Genomic DNA, 19977 nt, shown 5'->3' on the forward strand with positions numbered 1-19977 from the left:
TGGAATTAACTGGTCACAGAGTCACTATTCAGCATCCCTTAAGATTATATAAATCTTATAAATGTATTTAATCTTATAAATAAAGATGACTATATCATTTACCAAAAGTAATTCTGGAAACTCAAAAATGGAGATAGGCAAATGTATTAGATGTATTTGAATTTGTCACTGCCAACGTTTGGAACCATTCTCTTTAGAAGTTTAAAATGCATAGGATACATTACCTCAAAATCAATAGGTTGCTTCGAACAAGCATTTCTTTCTGCTGTTTCTCTGAATCCCTTTTCCACCAGTTAAAACCTGGTTGATTTGACCAGAAATCACCTGGAATATGTGATAGGTACACCATGCCAGGTAATTATCATTTCTATTCAGAAAGTATAATCCAATCCATCCTAAAATCAATGTATTCTTGAAAAATTAACACTTCATTCAAGGTATCTTTAAACTTCTAGATCAAAAGTAAAGAAGAACTCATGTTTTAATATAAGCCTTTTATGCATATAGTTTTCAACTCCCTGCTTTTTGATTTAGAAGATATGCCATATAATCATTTCCTGGTTATATAAGAGCTTATAATATGTGATGACTGTCTCTTGATTCTGACTTGCTACCAAATCTTCCCACCTTCCTCTGGATGATTCTTATTTGAGAGGGTTTATAGAGCAGCAACACCCAGACGCACATGCATGGATTGCCTCAAGGACCCCTTTTCCCAGGAGCTAAGCCCAGGGTTTAGAAAGTTCAGAGGCGTCTCCATGTCTTTGAGGGCAGGTGTTCTTACTGGATGTCAAGGGATTGGCTGCCTTGGTCCTCTCCACTGAACTAGCCTGAGACTCCTGCCTCTACACAAGTTTGTCTCTTGAAAACATGGAAGGGAGCAGTGAATTATCTCTGTATCGACTGCATCTGAACTTTCTTAAAATAGCCTGTATAATATTTTTCATAAATTATAGGACTGGAATGTGAATAACTTCCCTTTCATACTCCTGGCACATTGATGTCCCCCACAGCCCCCTTCCACCATGAACCTGACTTTGTAACATTGAGGACTTTTTGTTTCTCCTCCTTACACATTCACCTGAAGTTTGAACTGGTTTCTCCTTCAGTTTTAAAATTTCTGCTTCCAGTATTCACCTTCCTGCCTGATACAGAGACTGGAGCATTGCATGAAGTTGAGATTTGTAGGTCCCCATGCTATCTGTGATTGTTTTGTTGACTTTGCATTTATTTTTAAGAAGTTTTTTAATGATCTCCTTACCACTTTTAGAAGTATTTATTTATCTACAGCCGCACTGGGTCTTTGTTGCTGTGTGAGGGTTTTCTCTAGTTGTTGGGGGTGGGGGGGCCTTCTCTCTGCTGTGCTGTGCAGGCGTCTCATTGTGGTGGCTTCTCTTGTTGCAGAAAAGGGACTCTCGGTGCGCAGGCTTCAATAGTTGCAATTTACTGGCTTAGTTGCTCTGCGGCATGTGGGATCTTTCTGGACCAGGGATCAAACTCATGTCTCCTGCATTGGTAGGCTGATTCTTAACCACTGGACCACCAAGGAAGCCCTGGCCTTTACATTTAAATGAAACATCTGAGTTAACATAGAACTTTAATCTCTTTATTTTTCTCTCCCAACAACAAGCAAGATAAGACATTATTCTTTGTTATATAATATATACTCTTATCTTTTAAATGAGGAAGCAGGGCCAGGGCTGGGGGAACTGCTTGGCCCAGAGTCACAGGGATAATGTGTCTGCTCAGAACAGGCAAGTGGGGCTTCCAGTGCTCTGGACACAGCAGGCTGGCCATTCTTGATACCTGTTTCTTCACCTCTGCTTATTAAAATTTTGATCTTCAGGAAATAACTGATGCAGTACCTAGTTTAAGATTGAGATTTACAACATCATAACCCTTTGCAATAGAAACCCAAGTGTTAGTCCCAGGCAGGGGCATTCCAGGGGGTGGAAAGACTCACTCCAACTCCATGATGTTTGCCAGTAGTAGACAGAAGTCAAATGTTAGAACAAGAATGAGACTCCTCAGTAAATCTTTTCTTTGTTCCTTACTGATTCCTCTTCTCGAGACTAGAAGTTAGAGGTGATTTATTAATGTAAGGTGTTCATTTACACATTCAGAGATATCAAGTTCAATCCTGCTAGTGTCGAGCGCTTGCTAGACACTAATAATGCAGAGATGAAAGAAATAGCCCCTCCGGTCAAGAAGCCCACAGGTTAAGCCCCCTAACTAATTTACACATAGCGTAATTCACAGAGCTGTTGAATTATTATTAGTCTCCATAACAGAAAGGGTCCAAAGAAGGAAAATTGGAGCTGGAGAAAAAGTCTAAACAAGAATAAGGAGTCCTCAGACAATTGTGTGCTGAAACACTGAATGAGGTATCATTAAGAAATGGGGTAAACTTCTCCAGTAGTCCAGTGGTTAAGAATCGCCTGCGGATGGATGCAGGGGACATGGGTTCAATCCCTGGTCCAGAAAGACCCCACACGCTCAGGGAAACTAAACCCATATGCCACAACCACTGAGCCCTATAGCTGTGCACTATGGCCTGATAGGTCTGTGCACTCGAGACCCTGTGCTCCACAACAAGAAAAGCTACCGCAGCGAGAAGCCCGCATACCACAGGGAAAAGCCGAGCACCGCAGCTAGAGTAGCCCCTACCTGCCCCAACTAGAGAAAGTCCGTGAGCAGCAATGAAGACCTGGCACAGCCAAACATTAATTAGTTAAAAAAAGAAATGGTGAAAACTGGTTTCAGTTACTTCTTAAAGAAACAGATATATGTAAGAGCATCATAAAGAGAGTTTCGTGTGGATTGAAGTTGTATTCATGCGTCTCTTTGGAACATAGACATCTCACAACATGTGTAATTTTAAAGGTGACTTTCTCGTCAACAAATTCCTTTATCTGCACGAGGAAATTATAACAAAGTCTGTTTCCAAATAAGAGTATTTTATGCATCCATTCAATTTCAGTAAGAATGGATAAGCTTTTGTTTTGCTTTATTTTGTTTTCTTAATGTTAAAAGTAGAAGAAAGCTATGTTTACCTATCTTGAATCATCATTGCTGCAGTCCTCCTTAAAAACTTAGAGATTTCAAACTTTTGGTCTCTTAGATCTCTTATAAGACCTTTGAGAATTCTGTTTGTTTTAGAGTTTTATTCCCAGTCATGTGGATGGCCATTTTTCTTTCGTACATAGTGACTGCCTCTGTTTAGAAGCCAGAACAAACATAACTGAGTCCCCAGTGGATGCTTATGCTCATCAATTCAAGCATAAACTGATGCACTTTCTTGCCCTCCAGAAGCTTATCGTCTAAGACATTCATTCATTCAGTATGCACTGAAACCTGCCAAGGACCAGTGATGCGAGAGATGCAGGAGTGAACATTTAAAAGAAGGAAATGCTAGATGCCTTAGTTGATGACCTTCTACCACGATGGAAGCATTATCTTATATTTCTGAGGCTTAAAACTTACTTTAATGTGACTTTGGAAATCCTCAAGTCTTTTTTATTTATGCTAGTCAAATTTTACTTTTTTATAGTTATATAAAATATTTTATGCAACATATGCAGATAAGGATCAAAGCTGGGGAAGCAAAGAGAATTTTAATCAGCATACCGGTCCAATTTGTCAATTTTTAAAACTTATAGCAAGCACCATCAAAGGCAGATGGCTAGCTATTAATTTTTAGCTGTCTTTTTCCTTTAGTGCAGAGATTTCAGACATATACATTCTATAGAGGATCTTTTCTGCTTTGGCATTCCAAGAGAATCGTTGAAAACAAAATGCAGCAAGCAAATCCAGAGGGCTGATGACTCATTCCCTGTGTTTTTAGAATTTTCTATTGCCTATAGAGCTGAATCCCCCTTCCATTCTCCTTCCCTGCACTCATCAACTGCTGCCCCCCTCCCCCACCCACCGCCCTGCTCAGCAGGTGAGTACTTCCAAAGATACTCTTTGAAACTTTGAACCATTATCTTGACACACTATCTGTGGGGGCAGCATCCTATGGCAACTGCTTTAATAAATCCTCACTGCTACTGCCCCATGTTAATTAAATATATCCAGGACATTAACTGTGTTCCAGGCATGTATTAGGCTGTAGGGATACAAATGTGATTAAACTGCAATTCTTATCTTCAAGCTGGGAGACAAACACATATGTTACTTACTATAATAGTGTAGTAGGTGCCATAGGGCTACATCTCATTAATAGGGTCAGAGAAAAAGACTGATAAATTGGGACTTGAAGGGTCTTGCCAGGATAAGAAGGGCCCAGAGGGCATCAGCACCTGAGAAAACAGTGAGTTAAGGCACAAAAGCATGGAAACATATGGCACATTTAGGGAGCAGTTGCTAGTCCAGTAGAAATGGATGATAAAATTCTAGGAGAGGAAGAAGACGGTGGTAGCCCAGTTGGTTATGCTGAGATTGCACCATTCATTATGCCATGAGAACAATGTTGTGTGTATTAGGGGGTAAAAGGTGACTTCTAGTAAGGCCATGATTAGTTATTTATCTGAATTTATATACAATGGCACAGGGGTAGAAAGGATGGCTACACAGCAAGGACCGAGGGCCAGGAAGGCTCTGTGAAGCCACCCGGGAACGAATTGTTAGGACAGAATTTAAACAGTTTTTTAAAATGCGGGACAGTCCTTCCCTGGTGGTCCAGTGGTTAGGCGTTTGCCTTCCAATGTTCAGGGGGTGCAGGTTCAGTCCCTGGTTGGGGAGCTGAGATCCCACATGCCTTGTGACCACAAAGCAAAACAGAAAACAGAAGCAATATTGTAATAAATTCAATAAAAGATTTTAAGAATGGTTTACATTAAAAAAAAATCTTTAATAAAATAAAATGTGGGGAACTTCAAAAGGGAAATGAAACTAAGAATTTAACTGGATGTGAGGCCAGACAAAGAGAAGGGGATCAGAGGTGATTTGTCCATTGATGAGGGATGGGTCCTTGTAGCCACGTCCACGTGAGATGCTCCAGAAGCATCAGTAGGCAGGTAGGAAGGAACGGTGTGGAAGTCAGATTTGAGCTTTCTGTGTATGTACTGGGGAGACACTGATGTACAGTGTCAGTAGTGATTTAAATAATAGAAATGTAAAATGCACCTCCCCTCAACCCAAGGAGAGATTGGAACTGCAGGAACATGTGCAGTTATAAGGGTACATCAGAGGACATGAGTGAAGTAAGTCAGAAAGAGAAAAACAAGTACCTTATATTAACTCATATATGCAGAATCTGGAAAAATGGTAGAGATGAAGCTATTTCCAGGGCAGGAGCAGAGACGCAGACTTGAAGAACAGACTCGTGGGCACCGGGCTCGGGCGAGGAGGGAGGGAGGGTGGGATGAACTGAGAAAGTAGCGTTGACATATATACACTCACACGTGCAAAATAGCTAGCTAGTGGGAAGCTGGTGCATCGCACAGGGAGCCCAGCTCGGTGCTCTGTGATGACCTAGAGGGGAGGGATGGGGGGTGGGAGGGGGGCTCGCGAGGGAGGGGGCATGTGCACACACACAGCTGATGCACGCTGGTGTGCTGCAGGAGCGAACACAATACTGTAAACCAGCTAGCCTTCGATTTAAAAAAAAAGCACATCAGAAAAGGCGAGGGCCCGGTGAGTGCGCAGGAACGGAAGTCAGAGGGGGCAGAAAGTTTCAAGATGGAGGAAGAGGCCAGAAATGTTAACATGAGGGCAAGCAGAGTTGAGGACTGAGGGAACGCAGGACTCGGCAGTAAGGACCCACTGGTGACCTATGGAAAGTCCCTTTCAGCGGGCACTTTGTCCCGGGGGTCATTCCGGGGCTGCCCCCGGGGGCGGACGCCCGGGCTTTACTCCAAGGGGAGGCCGCCCTGCAGTACTTGGCAGGGTGGGACTCAGCCCCCAGAGCCCCTCCCCACGCTGACCCCTGGTGGCGCCTTTAATCACCTCATTCCTCCAGAATGACCAGCCTCTTCTGCCATCCCTGCCGACAGATTTTCATCATTTTAAATCAGCATTCCAGATGATGCTGTCTTGTGAAATTCGAGATCTCTTTCCTTTTACCGTGAAAGCATCTTTGACTCCTTTTCTCCTCCTTGTCCACCTTCAGTTTGTCACATGTTCTCGGCCCTCCTTTGCTGTTCTAGGACTCCGATTTCCTGCAGCTGCGGGAGCAGCTTGCCGGCCCCCTCCCTGCCTCTGACCTCTGCTCTTCACCTCTGTCCTGGGGGCTGTTAGACGTGTTACGGTTACTTGTGTGTATGTGTGAAGTCGCTTCAGTGGTGTCCGACTCTTTGCAACCCTATGGACTGCAGCCTGCCAGGCTCCTCTGTCCATGGGATTCTCCAGGCAAGCATTCTGGAGTGGGTTGCCATGCCTTCCTCCAGGGGATCTTCCCGGGCCAAGGATCAGACCTCCACTTGCACACGTCTCCTGCACTGGCGTACGGGTCCTTACCACTGGCATCACCTGGGAAGCCTGTTGCCATTACCTACCGTCCGCTAAATCGATTCTGAACTCTTTATCTAGGATGAAGAACTGTCTTGCATTGCCACAGTCTTCTTTCCAGCTGTATCTCTCATGTCTCCTCTGGACTTGTGTTCTAGCCTGGAAACCAATTTAAATTTCCACCAGGAACCCCTGGAGCTCTCCCACCTTTATTCCTGTCACTTTCTAGAAGCCTTTGCTCTATCATTTCTGGTCAAAAGTACGCATGCCCAGTGTGGCCCAGCTGACCTCTGTGAGGGTCTACCCCTCCTCCCCCATCCTGTGACAGTTGAGTTGGCTCCCAGGCTACAGGCGACAGGTCAGGCTGTGTCACCTGACCAAGTCAGGGTTTCTGAGGGCAGGAGTTCTTTAATGCATCCTACCGTGCCTTCAAGTTCATGGTCACTGCTGAGTAAATGTTGACTGGATGAGTGAATTGAGGAACAATGGGATCTTTTCAAGTTGCCTAGATCTCCTAAGGTTCAAGGCCCCATTTGTAAATATTAAAAAATTAGTTCACAGAGCCATGTTCCTCTCTCCAACCCCCCTGTTTCTCTTGACCTCCTGCCTTGCTGTTGTCCACAGCAGATAAGACAGTCCTTTTGTCTTTTGTGGGGGGGGGCATGCCCCGTGATATGTGGGGTCTTAGTTCCCTGACCAGAGATAGAACCCATGCCCCTCCAGTGCAAGTGCAGAGTCTAAACCACTGGACCGTCCCAGTAAGGTGAAAGTGTTAGTCGCTCAGTCATGTCCAACTCTTTGTGACCCCACGGCCTGTAGCCCACCAGGCTCCTCTGTCCATGGGATTCTCCAGGAAAGAATACTGGAGTGGGTTGCCATTCCCTCCTCCAGGGGATCTTCCTGACCCAATAAGATAGTCACTCTGAATTGGACCTACTGTCCCTGTTTAAGAAAATGCAGACCGATGGAGAAAATCAGGGTTCCAATTCATCTATGAAGTCAGCACCTACGAAGATGAAACAAGGAAAAAGCATTTTTCTCAAGAGTTCTCCCACCCATCAGACACTTGTCTGTTTTGTCTTTGCCTAGGTTGACTCCATCTGCTTTTTCCTTCTTTTTTTCCTTTCTTGATAATGTGGCAGGCAATGGACAAGGGCTGGGAAAACATATTTTAGAGTATCTACAGCCTCCTCCATGATCAGGGAGTGAGGGAAAGTCTAAGGCAAGCAGCCAGATCTCCCGGGAAGCCTGCCTGAATCACCACCCCCTGAACACACAGACGGATAGATGGACTCACATGCATGCAAACACATTCCCTCCTCCCATGCCTGCAAGTGCAGCGGCATAATTATTAATAAACGAGCCACCTGAGTTCAAAATGAAGATAGATAAACAGCAAGATAGCTTTTCAGGTCCAAAAGGTTAGTCACCTTGTAATGAGATGGTCTTGCATGGAGACTGTTTTAGCTTCCAGACCAGTTTGAGACATTCAAGCATTTGGTTTTCACTTGCTGTCTGAGCCTTTTACTAATGAAACAGTAAAGGGGAAAAATCCTTTAAGTTTACAAAGGGTTTGCTAAATTCAAACACACATGAGTTTAAAGTCATTTGAAAGGAGCAATGAATTTGAACAAGTAAGCCAAGTATTTCCTGATTCTAGACTTTTTTTCTTTTTGTAACTTTCATATTCAATTGTAAGCTTTGGGAGAACAGGGACCATTAGACAGAGTCAGGCATGTGTTAAGTGGCAGCTGCATGTGCTGAATGGTGGGTTATAGACTCCTGAATTCATGGCTGCAATGAGGGAGAGCAGGATCATCGATCTTTGATAATGAAGAGGTGAGGTCGGCTCTTTCATGAGGAGTCATGGTCTGTGTCCAGTTCAGGCTGCTGTGTCCTTGCTAGGCTCAGGCACCCCTGAGGGAGGATGGACTGGAGATGGTAGAAATCAGCCCCATAGATTTCTTCTACAGATCTTTGATGGCTAGTTATGAAATTGATCATCACAGAATATGAGAATAATGCAGCCCAGAGTTAAGCACTTCTCATTCAGGAGGTAAAAATCAGAACAAAGCATACAGCATTTAAATTGTATCCAGACAGATGTGAGCAAAGGAAACCAGAGCTGGATCTAAGACAATGGATCTGATGGGTCCTTTAGTAATTCAGATGTTAGTGACTTCCAACTGAAATAACTAATTGTTGGGCCTGCTTGGCCATTTAGAAACAACCATGTGAAGTGAAGTTGGATTTTTCCCATTCAAAATAAAGAATTGTTTAGTAAAGCCCTCTGCAGTACTATTTGTTAGTTGACTTTTAATGAGTTCTGTTAAATAAGTGAGAAAACCCTTTTTTATTGGCACTCAGGGATTTCTGGTAGGACAGGATTAAAAAACAATGGGACTCAATGCATGTGTCAACCTTACTTACGAAACAAAATTACTTATCCCAGTAGGATGAGGAGTATGATGCTTTCTGGAGGTCAAGAACCAATTTAAGAAGTTGATGGTGCCTTTTAAGTGGCCAAGAGGAAGAGTCTCTACAGAACTCTGACCTTAACAATACAGGTCGTTCCCAACTTACAAGCAGATTGTGTTCCAAAAATGTTTGACTGTCAATGACTTGTTTGGCACTTGAACTTCATTTCTCCTGAGAGATGGCAAGACAAGTAGAAGCCGTGAGCCCAGTGGCTATAAATAAAGGAGGCAGATTCAAGTGCCCCAGTGAGAGAGAAGCCTATACATCCTCAGCTCTGCAGACAGAGTGATAGGCCTGGACGTGTTCTGATGAGGCCACTCACGGGAAGAGTATGCAGCTCTTTGAGTAGGACTGAATGAGACTCATTTCTAGCTCTCTCACATTCCAGCTGCTTGTCTTTCCACAGGTTACCTCTCTGAACCTCAGTTTCCTCATAGCAAACTGCAAAAATGACACCAATTTGCAATGCAAATTTTTTCCCTTTTTTTATGCCGGCCATGTATATCAAGATACATACAATGATGCTTCAGTTCAGTATGTCCAAACTCTATGTCCTTCCAAACTCTCTCTTCTTCTAGCCTTGTTGTTGTTCAGTCTCTAAGTCTTGTCTGACTCTTTGCAACCCTGTGGACTGCAGCACACTGGGCTCTCTTGTCCTTTACTATCTCCCGAAGTTTGCTCAAATTCATGTACATTGGATTGGTGATGCTATCTAACCATCTCATCCTCTGCCACTGCCTTCTCCTCCTTCCCTCAGTCTTTCCCAGCATCAGGGTCTTTCCAGTGAGTCAGCTCTTCGCATCAGGTGGCCAAAGTATTAGAGCTTCAGCTTCAGCATCAGTCCTTCCAATGAATATTCAGGGATTATTTCCTTTAGGATTGACTGGTTTGATCTTCTTGCTGTCCAAGAGACTCTCAAGAGTCTTCTCCAGCACCACAGTTCAAAATCATCAATTCTTTGGCACTCAGCCTTCTTTCTGGTCCAGCTCTCACATCCGTACATGACTACTGGAAAAACAAATAGCTTTGACTAATATGGACCTTTGTCAGCAAAGTGATGTCTCTGCTTTTTAATATGCTGGCTAGGTTTGTCATAGCTTTTATTCCAAGGAGCGTCTTTTAATTTCATGACTGCGGTCACTGTCGGCAGTGATTTGGGAGCCCAAGAAAATAAAATCTGTCACTGCTTCCACTTGTTCCCCTTCTATTTGCCATGAAGTGATGGATCAGATGCCATGATCTTAGTTTTTTTTAATGTTGAGTCTTAAGTCTCTTCCCTGGTGGCTCAGACAATAAAAAATCCACCTGCAGACTGGAGACCTGGGTTCGATGCCTGGGTTGGGAAGATCCTCTGGAGATATGAATGGCTACCCACTCCAGGAGACTTGCCTTGGAGAATTCCATGGACAGAGGAGCCTGGCAGGCTAAGCCCATGGGGTCGCAAAGAGTTGGACATGACTGAGGGACTTTCACTTTAATCTTCTAGCCTTAATCCTTTTTACCGATTGATTACCATGTCCTATTGTTTTTAGTTTTTAAATCTCTCTGAAATGTTTCTTTTTCCCTCCACCTCCACTGCACTCCCCAAATAGAGCCACCCCATCTCTTTCACCACAAGACCCTTAAATGTGCCCCAGTTTCTCCCACTTGGACATTTGACTAAGGGATGTCCTGTTCCCGTTACTATTCCCCTCTCATTCATTCTTGACAGCTTAAGAGCTCTTCAGAGCTTTTTAAAATGCAGATCTGATCCCCTGGGTTCCAACTTAAAATCACTCAATAGCTTCTCATGGTGCTTTGGATAAGAACCAGACTCCTTAACTTGAATTTCAAAACCCTGCATTATGTGACCCCTGCCACCTCTTCCATCGGCTTTCATAAGGTCCTTCCTTCCGACTCCACTTGCTGCTATGCTCACCTGTTGAGGTCCCTTCAGAGTGCCTCCTCCATGTCCAGCCATGAAACAGGTGGTCCTCTTGCCTTGGAGCAAGGCTTACCTTACTTACCTGGCCAACTGCTACTAACACTTAGATCTGACTTCACTACCTGCTACCCTCTCTGTATAGGTTGTAGGCTAGTCTTGACCCCATAAGTGATTGGGGGCCAAGAGCAACCCCCGGTGCTCCCCCTCTCAGAATACTTTGTTGTGATTTCGAGTTGAGCTGTGTGGTTTTCCTTCAGGTTAGAGGGCTGGTGTTGTAGGGGAAGGTGAGGGTAACGAGTACACGGATTTCAGTTCCACCCTGTATTCACTGGGGCTTCCCTGGTAGCTCAGAGGGTAAAGCGTCTGCCTGCAATGTGGGAGACCCGGGTTCAATCCCTGGGTTGGGAAGATGCCCTGGAGAAGGAAAGGGCAACCCACTCCAGTGCTCTTGCCTGGAGAATCCCGTGGACAGAGGAGCCTGGCAGGCTACAGTCCACGGGGTTGCAAAGTCGGACACGACTGAGCGACTTCACTCACCCACTTATTCACTGGCCAGGTTATCATCTTTATGCCTCCGCATCTGTAGAACAATGCTGCTTGCCTCACAGAGTTACCCTGAGAGTTCAGTGAGATAACACTGTGTGTGTGCACGTGTACACGCGCAAACAGACAGTAGGTGCGTGCATGCTCAGTTGCTCAGTGGTGTCCTGCTCTTCATGATGCCATGGACCCCGGAGGGCTCCTCTGTCCATGAGATCTCCCAGGCAAGAATACTGGAGTGGGTTCCTGTGCCCTCCTCCAGGGGATCATCCCGACCCACAGATGGATGCCATCCTACATTGGCAGGTGGATTCTTTACCACTGAGCCACCTGGGAAGCCCCGTATATACGTATATGTGTATATATATAAAAGGTTTAAGTGTGTTAACTAGTCCATGGAAAGTAAGTTTTTGATAAGCTGAGATGCAGGCATAGTGAGTACTTAGGAGATGCAAACTTTTTGTTGTTGTTTTGTTTTGCTATTTTAAGTTGACTATTCCTAGAACAGTTTTACTGGGCATGCACTTTATCTTTTTTTTTTTTTTTAATGTTCCACTGGCTGAGATTAGAGTCCCAAAAGTAAAAAATGTGAGTACTGTGTTTGCTTTCCCATTTGCTCATTTTTTTCCCAGTCTGCGTAGGGGTGATGTAAAGATGTAAAGTGATGTAGAATGTGGGCAAAGATGATATTCCCAGAGCCTGTTTTCAACCCTAAGGCATCTCCTGCCTTATTAGCTGTAGATTCTGCCTCTGCCCACAGTTCCTGAGTCCTTGCCTGTTTCAGACCCCTTCCTGTTAGAGTCACCCTAGGCAGCAGGCTCATTCAACAAAGACAGGACCAGAGAAGGCACACGAATCAAAGCATTCTTGGTGCTGCCTACTTCAATCTGTTAAAAAAAAAGGAAAGTGTGTAGTTGCGTGTGTTTTAGATGGAGTCACCAAATAAATTTCAAAGGCAAAACACAAATTAGTACAGCATGAGTTCTGTGACATTTGTTAAAGGTCTTTGGAGAAGATGACAAAACAAGGAACTTCCCACATGCACGGGCCCTGAGCTTTGGTGCAAACATTGTGTGTGAAAAATCAATAAACATGTACCTCGCCACTGAATTTTCTGAGGGTGGACTTATTACCCCTTGTTCCCGGAGAGTCACTGGGCTTCGGAAGAGGTCTTGTCGTTTTGATTTTCATATGAGTCACTAGGGCTCTTGCCCCCAGAGGCACTTGGTTATGATTCAGTGTGGAGCACCCTGAAAGGACTCGGCTTCCGGGAGGCCGTGGTGCGGTGGGGGTTGCAGTGGGGGATGCGGTGGTTCCGCGTTGGCATGAGGCTTAATTGACACCTTTGATGTAGCCTAAGACAGAACCCGCACCTCCCACTGCTGCCTGGAAGACGTCAGCCTTACGCAGGAAAGGCATCTGCTGATGAATCCTGCATCTCATTCAGCCTGCTCTGGGAGCAGCCTTAGCCATCCCTAACTAATCCAGCCGCTTCCCTCCTCCCTCCGCGGTGCTGGGTTTAGTGCTGAGAAGGGATTTCGCCTCTTGCTCTTGTCAGGTTAGACACTGAAACTGTGTCCATGTTAGAACTCATAGAAGGTAAGTTAAATGCATGATCGCTCTCTCCCTCATGGAAAAATGTTTATGTTGCACCCTGCAGAATGTGTGTGTCTCACTGCTAACCCGACTTCCTTGGCTGTGGATGTAAAACATGTAACAAAAGAAAAGTTGACATTTTTATAGGCAGGGTAGTGGCAGACTTGATACATCTTTGTAGAGTCACGTCTTTAAGTGTTTTGTCAGTTCTTAGAGGGGCTGCTACAAAGAGAAAAGGATGCCTTACTTGAGTTCTGTGACTTTGACTCAGTCTAGGGATAATGTGTAGCAGTTTTGAGAGACAGGTTGATTCTGGTGATTTAAACCTATTTAAAAGAAAAAAAAAAAACAGTTTTATCTTCAACAGCAGGACAAACTAACTGAGGAGTTTGAGTGTCTGTGCCAATTACTTCGTCCTGCTGGAGTCAGGTCCTTCCAAGTTAGGCTGGGGGATGTACCGGGCACAAGTGGATGCAGAAACTTAACTAGAATCGATTTCTTAACTCTTACAAAGACAGCCATCTGCTTTCACAAGTCACTGGGAATATCGCTTATGAGCTGTGCTAATACTTACTCCCACTGGCTTGTACTAGGAAGCTCAACTAAAGAATTAAGCATGAATTTCATTGAAAAATGTCTCAGAACCACATGCCTCATATCTCTGGGCACAGTTAAAAGCATCATTAATAAATCACCAGAAAAGTTGTGCAAAGTACTTTTATATATATATATATAACCTGCTGCTATATTTAACACAGGATTCACAAAACAAGTAAATTTCTGAAGAAGGTTTCTCCCTGAAGCTAGTGTTCAGGACTGTAGATAAAAAGGTGTCTGGAATTTTAGCAAATGTCCCTCTTTAATTGTTTGTTGCTCTGTGAAGCGGATTTGTCAGGGGAATTCTTTAATAAGCCATTTTTTTTTTCTCTCTGTGATTCTCTGTGCTTCCAGTTAATGGAACCCCGGGTAGTCAGCTCTCTACTCCGCGCTCGGGCAAGTCTCCCAGCCCATCACCCACCAGCCCCGGAAGCCTGCGGAAGCAGAGGGTAAGAGAATAAGCGAGCTCCCCATTTAAGACCTGTCCACCTCTTTGTACAGATGGCACGGTGCCAGCAAACAGCCCTCTCGAGTTAGGGCTGCTTGTCTCTAAGGAAGAACCAGGTGAGGGCAGGAGGTGACCGACAGTGGGTCACTGGTTTTGGCTCTGGTTTCTCTTAGCTAGGACTTGGGACCTTAAGTTTCCCAGTAAAAATTGTCCTGATCTTCATTCCAAGAAGAATAGACAGTTGTTGCTTCACTTCTAAACACCTTTCTCTTTTTGTCCGGAACACGCAAAGACTTCAGTGGCACTGGTTTATAAACTTCCTGGGCTGTAAGGATTTTCACTGGAGGCCTGATCGCTGGTCACCAGCCTTCCTTAAGAAGGGAAAGTGCCTGGTTTGGAGAGGTAGGCGGGCCCTGGCGGGACTTGCTTTATGGCAGAGGATGGTGATCCAGAGCCACTGAGGGTCTGTGCTGCACAGATGGGTACGTGTGACCTGTGTTTTTGTGAATGAATCCCACGCCGAGCACCTTCTCTTTCATCACAACCTGCGTGTTTCTTGTAATTTCTTGTGTAATAATGGAGACACTGACTGAGTTTGGAGATGAGAGTCCCAGGCTCCCGGAAATGGTGTTAGTTTCTGCATTGCTAAGGGAGAGGCTGGGGGTAAGCTCTTCTTTCTGGATAGGAGAGCTGCTGTTTGGATCCGCTCACAACCCGATTTATCCTTTCCAGTAGGATTGAGGCAAGAATAAAAGTAGTGGGACGGGGAGGAGGCAGATGGTACAGTGGAGGCAACAGGGGGCCTTTCAGTGTCCCGAATTCACAGGCGAGGTGGGGAGGGGTGTGTGCTCATAGGAACTCTGAGGATGCTGTTCCCTGAACATTTTAATAGGTGAGGGCTCCTTGACAACTTTTGAACTCAAACCTGGATTCTTGAATTTGGTCTCTTGTCCTGTGTGCTTTAAAATGAGACTTCTACGTTCCATACATTTACACTGCCTCCGAGAGGGAAGCACCCCTTTGCAAGCCTCCTGCCAAGGTTGTGTTCACACACCCTCTAAAGTGGTGGGCAGGGGACTTGAGTCAACCCCTAATCCATTTGGAGCCTGGCCCGCCAACATAGCAGGTTGTATCATCCTGCTCCGCTGAACCTCCGAATGTCAGGTGTGCCTTGTTTAGATGATCCAGTGAGGCCTGGAGCTGGGCACCAGTTCCTCTACTAAACGGCTGTGTTATCGCAGGTAAGTCTGCGGTCCTCTCCAGGCCCCCTCAAAAAACAAAACAAAAGACTCTTTCCAGATAGAAAACGTTATCATTCTACTCCAGTTCCATCTGAGTGTTATACCTATGCTTTCTTCTTGGTCACAGGATAATTTGGCGTTTTAAAGTATAGAAATCATTAGTGACCTACTACAAAAAGAAAGATCCAGATTCATTTAATCTCCCAGATGTCTGTGGTTGAGTGGAGGAAGGGGTAATGAGTGGTTCTTTTCTCATAAATGTTCCCCAGCAAGGCCCCTGTCTATAAGGGCAAGCCATTAGAAATAGGACAGGGACTTACTTTCCTGGTGGTCCAGTGGTTAAGACTCCATGCACCCAACGCAGAAAGCATGGGTTCAATACCTGGCTGGGGAACTAACATCCTGTATGCCCCACAGCAAGTCCAAAAAATAAAAGTAAACTTCTAATTTAAAAATCAATAGGTCAGATGGGGCCCTCTCGCATAGAACAGTCTCTCTTTTGAAGTGTATACTCTGGAGAGTACGCCTGGCATTGAACTCTCCCGTCATCCTCTGGACTAATTACATTAGATTCAGGATTCAGCTCATGCTTAGCTGTCGAGGTTAGATTAGAGTGTTTGAGACTCCCTGCCAACAACCTGAGCATCTCTCCTGCTGGCTATATGGAGGAGACTTCCATCTTGGGGACATGAAACGCTTGGCACAGCTGTCCATTTGTTGGCAAATGAGGTTAGAATGTGCGCCTGCTTCCCTCTGTATTCCCTACTTCCCTACGACTGTGTCCAACTGAGGCAGAAAATTTCCATCCAGCTCCGAGCAGCTCTGTGGCCGGTGGCTTGTGTAATTAACACTGCCAGCGCTTGGGAAGTAATTATAAGGGATGGTCCTCTTAGAGAGTCTTCATTTTGTCATTTAAGCTACCAATGCCAGACCCGTACTTGAGAGGGAAAAAACAATCCCGTTTGTTTTAAGGAGACAAAGGTTTATCATCATCTGAAAACAGTTATTAAGCACATGTTGTGAGCAGAGCACGAGATAGTTTAGAGATGGTTCAGTTTCCAGGCTTTTGAATTTAGGCCATAAATGAACATCCTCCATCCATGTACCATGTCAACGAGTGGAAGCATTCCCAGCTGCTTTAGTGAGAGGAGCTTTCATCTTGGTGTGGAGGCAACTACATCAAATAATCCCTCCCAGTTAAAATGAGCCTAGAATATCCCTAAAAACTGATCCTGTTTCAAATTTGGTTAATATTCTTCTCAAATGGTTGCCTGTACTCCTATGCAGGAAATACTGAAATAAGTGAAAGATGGCAAGTGCTAAAAGAAGACACTTCAAAGAATAAATATAACTCTTTTTATTGCAAATTGGAAAACAGTAGCTACTTCTATTTTTCCTTCTGTGTTGCCTAGCAACATGGCCAGGAAAATGAGTTGGCTGCTTCTCTCACCAACACACACACTCACACACACACTCACACTTCATACCTCATTTTGAAACACAGGAATGTAAGTTGCTTTTTTTTAAGGATTATTGAAACATTTGACTGCTTTTTCACAAATTAAAAAAAACTTTATTTTTATTTATATCATTTGTGATGGTTTAATCAGCTTTTTTTCCTTCCCTTAAAATTACATTTTGTTACCTCCTTCCGTGTTTTAGAATAGTCCTATACAATAGAAATCTGCACGCCAGATACTTTTCTTGATGAAAATCCCGATGGCAGTGTACCGAGTAACTGTCCTATTTTTCCTAAACACTGTCATTTAAATTGCTGTCTAGAAGTGTTTGGTCACAGAAGCAGATCCTGGAGGATCTCTTCTATCCATGAACTTTCTGGGGTCTCATTCCTTAATACATCAGGAAGAAACGTGTTACATTGTGTAGGTCGAATGAAGCTCCCCATTATACTCCCACATGGCTGACTTTTGTAGATTATCTGATCAGTCAGATGATGTGAGGAGTGGGTGGTTCAAATTAGAAAGGAAGCCAGGATTCTAGACACTCTCTGCAGATATGAGCTGGTTGCCTGGCGACCAACAGAAGGATCTTGTAGCAGAAGGAGGCGGAGGGAAGAAGAGGGGAGGTGATGGGTGAGCCTTTGGATAACCAGGAAGAACTTTGGGAAGGGAGTAAGGAGGTCAAGTTCGCATTCTTTCTGTCTTCCACACATATAGTTTTGAAAACGCAGTGCTTATTGGGTGTATGCAGTACACAAATGGTAACCCTTGGGTTGCTGCTATGGGACCGGAATTTGCTGAATGCCCGCTGGGGCTCCTGGTCAATTATTGTGTGAGGCAAGCATGTTCCTCTTCTTCCCAGAATGGGATGGAAGTGTCTGAGGAAGAATTGCCTTGACACATAGTAGCAAGGTGGCACTGACAGACCTCAGGCTGTAGAACTCAACTGCACAGAAAGGAAGGCAAAAGCTCATGAGCAGCTCAAGCCAAGAAGGCAAAAGAGCATCCTTTGCATCTGTTTAGATGGCTTCTCAGCTATGATCTTTCCTCTCATCCAAATGTGGTGACTTTAGAAGGTCTGATGACATTAGAAACCAAGGATGCCCATTCGGTGTTGCTCCACTCCTAAGAGAGCCTCAGGGCACCTAAGAAACCCAAGTAAACAAATCTGTACCGCCCTTCGTCTTACAGGACCTGTATCGCCCCCTCTCTTCGGATGATTTGGATTCAGTAGGAGACTCAGTGTAAAAGACACAATGGAGCAGTGTATATGGTTTGTGGTTGGGTGAAGGTTTCACGTTTCCTAAGCGAAAGTCTAACAGCGAAATACACAAAAGAGTTTTGCATACCTTGAAATGATAAAGCCCAAATCATATAAAAGGAAATATCCAGGCATTTCATACTAGTTCTTGAAGGAGATTATTTTTTTCCTATTGAGAAGATTTGATTAATTTGATTGAGGAGATTGAACACAAATGGGCTCAATTGGTGAGGGTTTTGTGCCAGACCTGGCTTTAGATGAATTTCATATATGGGCCCGATCTTAGTGTCAGAACACACTAATGGTGTAGCAAGACAAAGTCATAATTTCTTTAGATGGGGCTTTCTTTTTAATCAGAAGTAGACATGTAGATACAATTTTTCTGTCCCTTTCTGTGCAGATTTTCTGGCCAAGCAGGTTCAAATGGTACTAAGCAGACATTTTCCCCTAAAGTTATATAGTCTTCTTAAAATTTGGATTGCTGATTTTTAAGTACTTTTATTACAAATTAATAAAAGTATTTGATTAGAGTTCTTTTTCTTCCTAGACAGTATTTCAGAGCTACTTATCATACTCCTCATACGTGAATTAACATATGAGGAGAAACTGTCATGTGAAATATATAACTCGTGAAGACTTACATTAAGCATTAGGAACTTTATTTTTGTTGTTAAAAGTAAATTTTACTCTTTATACTTATCTTTCATTGAAAACAGCATAAGCATAGATTAAACATGAAAAACTTGTTTAATGTCATTACTATAAATTATATAATTCCTCCTTACAATCATGTATGCAATTTTTCAAATGTATAAAGGCTGAAGTTAGGAAACTTTTTTTTTTTTTTAAACATACAGACCTAAAAAAAATGTGTCTGGACTTCCTCCAAAAAACCAATTTGAAAAGCAAAAATTCTTTTAAACAGTACTATATAAATCAGGTCCCAAATAGCCAAATCTCTATTCTGATACATGCTAGATGTTACTGGTATTTTGGAAATTTTCATATGCAAAGCTCCTTTGTGTTAAACTAAGTCTATGATTATAACCCATTGTTAAGCATTAACCTACTAATTCTGCTTTCCTAGTCCTCTATTTAGAAATTATAGTCAGCTTCGCTTAAACATAAAACATTTATTTTTAAAGCTGAATGTTAAGAATGAATTTAATGTGTATGGTCTGTTGTATTTAAGCCACGCCCTAGTGATCATTTAGTGTTACTAGTTCAAACACTAACGACGTAAGACTTGTATAGCATGGTTTTGCCATTTCACAGGCTTGACATATCTCAGTAGGTGATAAATTCACAATGAATGATGCCATTTGGAGGTTTGTACTTGTTTTTTTCCCCAAAATTTTACTTGAAAATTGAATTTAAAAACAAAATGTTTGATTCAAGATGGAGAGAAATTCAGTTGTCATATAATGTTTTAAATGTTATCAATTTATCTCCTTGATAAATTGCTCAACTATCAAATTTTACCATTTGGTTTATAGTTACATATGCTACTATCTCACTTTCCAAGTGAATAAAATACTCCAACCATAAGAAGAATATTTTTTTAAAAGTCCAGGCAACCTAACAGCATTTGAAAATTTAGCCTTGTAATAATTAGTGCCTTATTATCCTGTCTGTTGGAGAGAAAGACACTTCTCTGGCAGGTTATTTGAGAACCGCAAGCCGAACCATTCCATCTTGAAAGAACAGTTCATAATAATACCTGATCCAGACTTCAGGTTTTAAAACTGTTTCCAATAGAAATTGTGAACAGAGACTCCTGCTGAGATCAAAAGGCTGCTTTGTTTTAGCTGAAACAGTAAACATCTGTGAGGTTGCCTGTGCTGGTGTCTGTTCTAGTTATGTCTTCGTAAAATGCATTACTTAATACAGTTGAGTCCATAAAAGATTAGTATGTATTTGACTGAACTGTCAAAAACGCAAAGAAAGCAGTGAAACAGTTACCTTAAATCTGGTGGGGGTCA

At 43.4% G+C, this 19977-nt stretch overlaps 1 protein-coding gene across 7 annotated transcripts in view; it reads left to right on the plus strand.

The window, feature by feature from the left end:
- DCLK1 (doublecortin like kinase 1) overlaps positions 1–19977 on the plus strand; it is a 335254-nt gene that overhangs the window by 244548 nt on the left and 70729 nt on the right. For 3 of the 7 annotated variants that reach the window (XM_068984420.1, XM_068984417.1, XM_068984418.1), the window contains 2 exons: positions 13940–14034; positions 17926–17982. In XM_068984420.1, the coding sequence (XP_068840521.1) occupies positions 13940–14034; positions 17926–17982 (152 nt within the window). Of the gene's footprint in view, positions 1–13939; positions 14035–15072; positions 15076–17925; positions 17983–19977 lie in introns of those variants that run through there. The other 4 variants (XM_068984422.1, XM_068984421.1, XM_068984415.1 and 1 more) reach the window with 2 other exon arrangements.

This window comes from Capricornis sumatraensis, chromosome 12 (genome assembly GCF_032405125.1).
Source record: "Capricornis sumatraensis isolate serow.1 chromosome 12, serow.2, whole genome shotgun sequence".
Classification (NCBI taxonomy): domain Eukaryota; kingdom Metazoa; phylum Chordata; class Mammalia; order Artiodactyla; family Bovidae; genus Capricornis; species Capricornis sumatraensis.